Source organism: Myotis davidii, unplaced genomic scaffold (genome assembly GCF_000327345.1).
Source record: "Myotis davidii unplaced genomic scaffold, ASM32734v1 scaffold173, whole genome shotgun sequence".
NCBI lineage: Eukaryota > Metazoa > Chordata > Mammalia > Chiroptera > Vespertilionidae > Myotis > Myotis davidii.
Genome location: NW_006286303.1, coordinates 606,299 through 616,048, shown reverse-complemented (window position 1 = coordinate 616,048; position 9,750 = coordinate 606,299). Strand labels below are relative to the sequence as shown.

Genomic DNA, 9,750 nt, shown 5'->3' with positions numbered 1-9,750 from the left:
ATATATATATATAAAACAAATATTTTGTTTTCTTCCATCTCTTATCTCCTTCTAACCTGACAGCAGATGTATTAAATAAGAACTTTGTATCTCAGTGTATACATTACAGGAGAAGCCTATCCATCAATCACCCAGGGACTTTGCATCCTCATCTGGGAAACATGTTAGTGTGTTTTCAGATGTACGTAGGATATTTGTATCATGTCAGTAGAAGTTATATTATTTTGTTGACTTTTTTTTAGAAATTAAGTATGGTTTAAGGAGATGTGTATGGGTGCCAAGTGGACAAATGATGGAGAGGGATGGTCATTATGATGGGTCAGTTTGGCTAGGCTGTAGCCCCCAGTTTTGTTTGTTTTTTAATCCTCCCCCAAAGATATGTTTATTGATGAGAGGGGGGGGGTGGGGGGAGGAACATCAATGTATGGGGCAATGCTCCAACCAACTGAGCCACCCAGCCAGGGCTCCCCAGTTTTTTAAATCAAACACAAATATCGTTTACTTGAGTTGTTGCTTGGAAGGCATTTTGTAGATGTAATTAAAGTCCACATTAGTTGGTTTAAGTAAGGGAGCTTTTTCAAGATAGTCTAGGTGGGGCTGATTCAGTAACTTTAAAGGCCTTAAAAACAGAGCTGAGGCTTCCCTAAAAGAAGAAATTCCACTTGGGAACAGCAGCTTCAACCTGTGCCTATGAATTTCAGCCTGCCCTTTCCGATGACTCGCCCTATGGATTTCAGACTTGCTTGGCCAGTCCCCACCTTGCTTAACCAACTCCTTGCAATTAATTTCCTAATATATCTTACACACGCCTACACATCTCCTACTAGTTCTGCTTCTCTGATTAAACCCTGCTCAGTATAGCCTCGATGTCCCTAAAGCTCTGTTGTATCTGTCAGTGCCGTCAGCCGGGCCCACACCAAACCTACAGGTGTTGGGAGCTCATGTGTTGAGATGAAATGAATCTAATGTGTTCAGCCCTCATGCGGAGGTACTCTTTGTTGAGGTAGTTTGCTACCGCACTAAGGAACTATGCAGGTCAAGGTAGCAGGCAGCTCCGCAACCATTATTTTCCACTCAAAGTTGGCATTGATTCCCAGCCAGTGGTTCCAGGAATCAAGCGCTAGAAATGGGAGTGGCTCTGAAACTCAAGTGGCAGAAATTGGCAGTGAATAGAATCAGCACCCACACATCTTCTAGTACGTGGGAGCAATGTGGCCAAACACTAAGACTTCACATTAAAAATCGGATCTGCCTCTGTTGCTGTTTCTAAATACTATCTCTTTTGAATTGCTGTGAAACATATAAAAGGGGTTCTGAGACAGACCAATGGGAAAAACTAGAAAAATTAAAAATTGATGTGGTTTCAAGAAATAGGGGGCCTAAGAAACAGGCAAGTAATTTAAATCGACAGATCTTTGCATAGACCTAGGTAAGTATAAACATATTCCAGTAGGTTCTGTTTAGAAATGCACAGTCAATGCTGCCATAACATAACATATACGTTGCTAAACATCAGCATGTTATGGAAAACCGCAAAATGAAACCAATAGCTAATGGGGGAAAATGGGGTAGTAACACAACACAGAAACATTTATCAGTGACTGCCTTCACTGGTGTGGCTCAGTTAGTTGAGCATTGTTCCATGCATCAAAAGGTCATTAGTTGGATTTCCGATCAGGGCACATACCCAGGTTGTGGGTTTGATCGCGGGTTGGGATGTGTACAAGAGACAACCAATCAATGTTTCTCACATCATTGTTTCTCTTTCTCTCCCTCCCTTCCTCTTTCTCTCCCTCTCTTCCTTCCTCTTTCTCTTCCTCTCTTCCTTCCTCTTTCTCTAAAATCAATGAAAACATTTTTTAAATGTATCTGTGACATTTTAAAAGGATAGCAACCTAACTTTAAAAATACAGCAGTTTTACATTTTATATTTACATAAATGGTAATGAAATTCATAAATACTGCAATAAGGATAGCATTTTACCTTGCAAAAGACCTGAAGTTCGCTTGTGGCCTGGGGAATGGTTGGAAGGCGACAGCTGTGAGTTACTGTGAGGTGGGGGAGGAAGGTTATCCAAAATTGGATAGAAAACTGTAACACCACATGTGTAGGTACGTATGACACGGGCGGCAATCTGGGGTAGTGGGCAAATATTTGAGGGGGGTGTGTGTGAATGTGTATTCCTGCATACCTCATTTCAGCTGGGTGCAGTATTCTGCATTCACCTAGTGTTTCTCAGGGATAAGATAGATCAATCACATTGGAACAAATTTGCATTTTCAAAGCAAGTATGATTGCAGGACTGTCTGTACTACGTAAAGATACCACCATCCCTAGAGTTCTTTGTAAGTTTGGCACAAATTCATTTGGTAGCAAAACCCAAGGTGAATATAGGTGTGTTCCAGAAATACTGCATTTGTTATAGAGTTCTGTCATAGACTCCACTGGGGTCTAAATGTACCTTTTTACAATCAGAACATTTCTGATTTCTAAACACATCTGGCCCTGAGGGGGTCGCGAACAGTAGATCCATATTGATGTTGCTTCGTTGTGCCAGGCATCAGGATGGGTGCTGTGGGTGCAGAATAAACAAGGCTCAGGCCCTGCCCCCAGGGAACTTGCCAGCGAAGGGCTGTGGCACACTTTGTGGTATTGTAATAGACGTCTGTCCCGTGCACAGAGAACTGAGGAGGTACCATTCTCTCGGGCTGGAGAGCTCAGGGATGGCTTTCAAGAGAATGTGACACCAAGGATGTGTTTGGGGAGATGGTTAGGAGTTCTCTAGGCCAATGGGGAAAGGCATTCTAGGTAGAAAAAGACCATGTTTAAAAGCGTAAAGTCACAAAATCATGTTAGTTTGCTGGGGCTACATAACAAAGGACCACAGACAGGGCGGCTTATACAACACAAGGATTTTCTCATGATTCTGGGACCTAGAAGCCTAAGATCAAGGTGTCATCAGCGTCTTCTGAGGCCTCTTCCCTTGGATTGTAGATGGCCATCTTCTCCCTGTGCCCCACATGGTCCTCCCCCTGCCTGTGTCTGTGTCCTAATCTCTTCTTACAAGGACACCAGTCCTATTGGATGAGGGCTCACCTAATGACCTCATTTTAACCGTAATTCTCTCTTTAAAGACCCTTTCTCCAAATAGTCACATGCTGAGGTGCTTGGGGGTTAGGACTTCAACATATGAATGTTGGGGAGGCACAGGTCAGCTCCTGACACGTGGTGTGGCACAGCAGAAGTATGAGCAAAGTGCACGGAAGCCAGAGGGAGGTGTGATTAGTTATCACTGGGCTTTGGGGATTTGGGAACAGCCTCGAGGACCTAGGTCTTTGAATAGGGTTTTATCCCATTGGGGGGAAAAATGAAAATGACATTTCTAGATGGGGAAACAGCACAAATCCAAGCCCTACGCCTTCCTTAGAAGTCTCCAATGTATGCCATAGCCCATCCACCCCAGTGCCCAAGACCTAGGGTTTGGATATGGGCTGGTTACCACGTTCTCCGCTGGTGAAAGCTACAGCCACTGCCACCCTGGGCCTCTTTGCCATTTGTCCTAGGGCCCCTGCCCTCTTCTAAAGGAGTGTTAATTCAGCGGGGAAATATCCTCAGTTTAGGGTTAACAACATAAAAAAAGATGGACAGCTATGAGACTTTTGAGGCTAGGTCATAAAGGCAGTATAGCGTATGTCTAGCTGTAACTCTGTCCTTGCCTCTGTAATCCGAGTATCATGCCACGAGGAAGCTCAGGCCCCATGGGAAGATCCATGCAGGGAGAAACCTAGGGTTCCTACCCTTCAACTCCATCTGAGCTCCCAACTGACAGCCAATACCAACCAGTTGATTGCACCATCTTGGAAATGAGTCCTTTTGCCCTCCGTCAAGCCACCTCACGCAGATTTCTAAGGGGAGAGAGAGAGAGAGAGAGAATGAATTATTGATCCTGTCTCTTCATTGTCTGAATTAGCACAGCAGCAAGTATCTTCCTCCCTCTGTGCTTCCCCAGTAAAGGAGCAAACTGTTCCTTCTTCACCCACGTAACCTGACAGGAAGCCATGGCCCCCCTTCCCTTCTCTCCAGAAGGAGAATCGCAGTCTTGCCATTGCATCGTCCCAGGGAGCAGAGCCCATCGGCCATGTTGCCAACTCCTAGCCTTTACTGAAATGTTCCAGGATTGTGAAGTCCAGTAAAAATGTGAAAGCCACTGAGTATTTGTGTATCACCGTGTCCTTCAGTAAATAATCTTTTTTAACTAGCTAGTTCCTTCTCCAAAGTATCCAGTGTTCCAGAGCTAAGAAAAGGTTCTGAAGTTCCCCGGCTTACATAGTAAAATTATATAGTCCAGGCAGTTGTCTGTGTTCTGTGTTTTAATGAATGCTATTCACATGTGTTAAGTATACATGTTTGAAATCAGAGCTTGGTCCCAAATGGTAGGTTTATTTAACCAAAATGTGTGTCAGTCAGCTCACTTGGGTCTCCTGAGCAGGGTGCTCTGGAGTTTGAGGGAGGTATGTGCATGAAATACATGGTACCTAAAGAAACTAAAAATTGTTGGTAAGAAATATGGAAGGCAAGTGTTTCCCAGGGAATGTTCAGAAGAACACTAGCCATGATGAATGTCTAAACAGCCAAGTCTCCATAGCCAACAAGTTTTGGGAAGCACTGCATATTCTCTGCTCCTTTGGAGAGCAATCATGATATAGGATATTAAAGACCCTGGAAGGTCCCTGGTAAAGAAACATATTTAACTTTATTTTACCTGGGTTCTCAAATGAACTGGTCTTTGGATAAGAACCTGGTACCGACACACAGAGCCTTGTCTGAGAAGCCCCAGACGAAAACATTTATGATCTCCAAGTGAACTATGATAGGAAATTCTGTTTCTCATTTGAAAGCATACCATATGAATAATCCAATGCAGAGAAATTGTATGCTTCTATTATTTTAGGTTTAGAAATGAAATGTAAGAATTGCATCCTTATGACAAATGGAAAACGAATCAGATTTGCTTGACTTGCCCAGTGATTTTTAATTTTTAGAAATGTCTATGTAAACTAACAATTATGATGATGCAGCCAGTACATAATTATATCTATGAAGTAATGGATAATGAGCACTTTTTTTAAATGGAAAAAAATCCCTAATATAATTGTTGGATGATGACAATAAATTAATTCAGTACTTAAAAAGAATGAAAATTACCATGATCCCTGAGGATAGTGTATATGCATATGTACATCCTTTCATGTGAAAAATGATAACACAAAAATGGTGAGATATTAAGACAATGTGGCACCCACTGTCTTTTCCCCAATAAATTCAGTCTTACATCTTAAGATGGTACATTTCCAGAGAGACTGGCAAGCAGATGTTTTCGTAGCTAGTAAGAAATGGAATCAGGATTTGAGCCAACTCTTCTTATCTCTGGGGCCCATGTACATAACCCTTAACTAGAACTGTAGCCAATTTTTAAAAAGACACAATTTAGTAGAGGGAATATTTCTTCCTTCTCCCTCTCTCCTTCTCCCCACTACCCCAACCACCCAACCAAATTAAATTTGTGTTGTAAAATTCTAAAATGCCATCTTAAATACTCTGTTGGAAACATTGCTAAACTGTTCTCCTGCTCTATGGCATTTGTCTGTGGGAATATTTCACCTCAGCATTGCAGAAGTGCTCTGCCTTACTACATTGTTAAAGTTGCTTTGATCTTTTAGGCCCCATCTGTACAAAAAATATTCATGGTAACAGTTGGTGTCATCTGTCAAGAAAATAGCCTCTGCTGATGACCATGCACTTAGCCAGTTGATTCTGTGGAGACAGACTGTTAATACAGCCCCCAAATCATAAATCGATCATAAAATAGTTCATTTAATGCATATTTATAGGCTCATCTCAGGTTTTCATAATGGTTGTTGTGGCATTGAATTGCAAATGTTTCATAAAATGTAGGTACTTGTTGTCCTGGCTGGTGGCTAAGGGGTTAGAGCACTGGCCCTCTCAAAGAACATTAGGCAAGTGTTAAATGACACCATTACTGTGTCTGTTTGCATCTGAAGGGTCAAGGGTTTGATTCCCAGTCAGGGGCATGTACCTGCATTGTGGGTTTGCTACCCACATCCGGTCGGGGCATATGTGGGAGGCAACCAATTGATGTGTCTCTCTCACATTGATGTTTCTCTCTCTTTCACTCTCTCTTCCTCCCTCCCTCCATTCCACGCTCTCTCTGAAAAGCAATGGGAAAAAATATCCTAGGGTGAGGATTAACAACAACAACAACAAAATTAGGTACTTGTTTTTTGAATATGAGAAATCTTATACTGAACTTTGAGAATAAAACTGGGGGATCAACTCAGAAAGAGTATAATTCCTCCTCTGATCTACAGGCTCATTCCCTATTGGTGTTGCTTAATCACAGTTTGCTGTCTGAAGGGTGGGCCTAAATGTAGTTACTGGGACTTTCCATAAAGTTAGCCCTGGAACATTAATTAATTGCCACAGTCATTAGTAAAATTATCATTTTAAATACACATTTAAATTGTATTTAAAATGTAAAGATATCTTGACAGAAAGTATGTTACTAATTTTGCAAATGAGGACGATGGAAATTACTTTTTGTAACCGAGATGTGAACAAACACTAAGTCTTTGGAGCAGATTGTAAGCTTCCGTGTTCTGACCCCTCCTCCCAAGAGAGAATGGCCTTCTTAGGACTTAGACGCTCTTTTCCTCGCAGCAGGAAGGAGTGGTTGTCGGATGGGCAGTTCAGGTAGGTTTTATTGTTCTCTTACCTTCCTGATAATAACCGAGGGATTGCTGAGACAGCCTTTCCCGAGTACTTCTGAGCTGTGTGCTCTCGGACATTTGGACTTTGACACGTCTTCCAGGATAATACGTGTGTACTCATGCCAAGTGATTGCCCATCTAAAGTGCAGCACAAAGTTCTGGGGTGCTTGGTCCACAAACAGTCCTCAACGGGCCAGCTCTGCAGACGGGGCCCCCTGAGGGAGGCCGCTCTCTGCTTGCTTGCAGCCCAGCAGGTTCTCCGGGCTGAGGCTCCTCATCCTGGCATCTCCCCAAGGCTGTTTCTGTCCCGTCCTTGTGTTTGTATTCAGCTCTTTCCAGGTTCTGTTCACGCTCTGTTTCCCCCCCCCCCCCCCCCCAGCAATGTGACCAATGCAACGAATATTGTATATGGTGGCCGCCACCGTTCTGGACATTGAGGCAACAAAAAGGACCCCATCCGCCTTCTTGACTGACCAAGTCACCCGTTAGTTAAATACACAAGTAACCTGTTCCAGAAACTGTAATTTGTCTCTGATGATCGTTCACTCCCTTGGTTCCAGCTCAACTGAACGCCACCACATCCACCTTGACTTTAGAGCAAATGATGATCTTTTTTTCTATCAATAAATTCTGACATAATAAAAAATTGTCTAGTTAACCTAAAAGCTGGATCAGTGGGCCCAGGCTGGGAGGAATGATTCATAACTGAGGTTTTTAGGTTTTTGCTATGGTCTTTGAGAATATTCCTGTTGAGACAATTTAGGGTTAGATATTTCTGCAGTGAGAAAAAGGCAATTGATAAAAAGGGAAGAAGGAAGAATTTGTCTCAGAAATAAGTGAAATTAGCTTAAGTGGCTGTTTGACCATTTATCATGGTGACCATTCACAATAATGGTGTCATTTACATGCTTTGAGCCTTGGATGATCAAAAACAAAATGTTGACTTATCAGTCAGTGCCAAAGACCAATTATATAATAATGTAATGATACCTGTAGTGCCTTATAGAATTTTTTAAAATTTAAGATACTTAATTGACTCATTTTATATAAGGCCAATTTTTTTTAACACTTGCCTAATTTCTTTGCTGGTCTTCGAAATCCTCTGGTGGTAATTTTTTAAAATTATCCACTGGAGATTTTGCTCGTGGATACCAAAAGAAGATGTCATGAAAATCTCTGGCCTATACTCCTGAATAAGTGACCACTGAAAGCATACAAACATTCTGAAATCAAACCTTCTAATTATTTTTTACAGATATTGTCTCAATTGTATTGCACACTTTATCGTCTTTTAAATAATACAGAGTGAAATTTTAACTTTTTTGAGGACTACATGCCTAGCACAAAGCCTTGGATATGGAAGGCATCTCGTGTGTTAGAAATCTGCCTTCCATTTCAATGTAAAATGATACAGTGTTGTTTCAGGGACCGCTGACGCTTGAAGGTCTGTTTGCATCTGTACTAAGGATCCCAGTATATGTCTTTTTGTAATTGGTGATTATTGTATCTGCTTCCTCACTGTCTGATGCCACTGCTTAGGGCAAAGTGACTTAAACCACTTCTTCCACCCTTCAGATTTTCTCTCAGAAAAGCCAGAGCTGAAGATCACCAGAGGAGATGAGGCAACTACCTTTGAACATCAGTAACCTCATTTTTATACCCAGATCTCTCTGTAGACTCTCTGTCGAGCAAAGTTCTGGGGGCTCTGATACTAACTTGGGGGCCCTATACCTTTGTGTTTTATACCGATGTTTTTCTATACACGTTGTGTATAGAAATGTTTCAACTTTCCTTTTCCCGCAAAGCTCCCGACTCCAGCTTCAAAGATATGTTTCCCATGACATAGACAGTTAGCTCATCTCTCTGTACCTCAGGGTTCTCATCTGTAAAATGGGGATGTCAATGCTACCAACCTTACAGAATTGTGGTGAGGACTGAGTTCATATTTGTAAAGTTCTTAGAGCAGTGATGCATAGTAAGGGTTAAATAATTTAGGAAAAAGAGTGCCTGATTACTGGATACATGTTCTTTAAACTTTTTTTTTTCTTTTCTGTAAACTTCTTAAAGGGAAGATCTGAGAAGATACCCTGGCATGGGGTGATTTATACTTCCTTTGCCGAGGTGGGAGTGGAGTGATGTGAGGAATTTGTATCTGAAACTGAACTGGAAGGTATTACCTACAATACCTGTAGGCAATGCTGGCTGTGAGCCTGGGTTGTGCCTGGATGAAGCAATGAATGGAAAATGTTCATAACGATTCCTGTGGGGCTCTTCGCAGTAGTTTTAAAAGGAGACAAGAGAAAGAAACTAGAACTATATGGGGATGGAGGGGATAGGGGGCAACGCTTATACCAAGAGTTAGCGGTTTTCTTCTGTGTGCGAAGGCTGAACGAGTGCTTCTCAGAAGAGATGATACACACACACACTTTTTCTTAAACAGCCGTGTGGCTTATGCGTTATCTCAGCTTCTCCCGTGGAGAAGGGCACGGGCCACCTGCTTTGTTGAAGAAAGCTGACGCCACCGTTGTGTGGCCTGTGCGAGGGGTGCTGTGCCTGGAGGCTTAGAACCCCTTCGTGTTGTCCCAGGTTGCTTCCTGGGAGCCTGGGGCAGACGCGCACTGCGCTCCTGCTTGTCTCCGCCTGACTGTGCGTGGACAGGGCAGGCCCTGGCATTCCTGGCACAGGGCTTGGCCGCCCCTTTCCTGTGATGGCTGCCCTTTGCCCCAGCTCCCTGGGCCAAGGCAGCTCAGCTGTAATTTGCTCTGAGGCTCCGGGGTGCAGCCCTGTCAAACCGCAGCGAGTGTTTATCCTGTAATCCGCAGACAAGAAGAAGGGAGGCAAATTCCAGCCTTTTAAGAAGTTGTTTGGCAAAAGGAAAAAGAAAGACACTTCAATTTCCCGGGAGGCGGAGGCAGGAAGGAAGAGCCACTCTCCCCAGAGCGTCAGCAATGACCTTCTCTT

At 42.9% G+C, this 9,750-nt stretch overlaps 1 protein-coding gene across 1 annotated transcript in view; it reads left to right on the top strand.

Annotated features, from left to right (window-relative positions):
* LOC107182135 overlaps nucleotides 1-9,750 on the top strand; it is a 98,661-nt gene that overhangs the window by 78,906 nt on the left and 10,005 nt on the right. Inside the window, exon 4 of the mRNA XM_015560078.1 lies at nucleotides 9,612-9,745. Coding sequence (XP_015415564.1) covers nucleotides 9,612-9,745 — 134 coding nt within the window. The remainder of the gene's footprint in view (nucleotides 1-9,611; nucleotides 9,746-9,750) is intronic.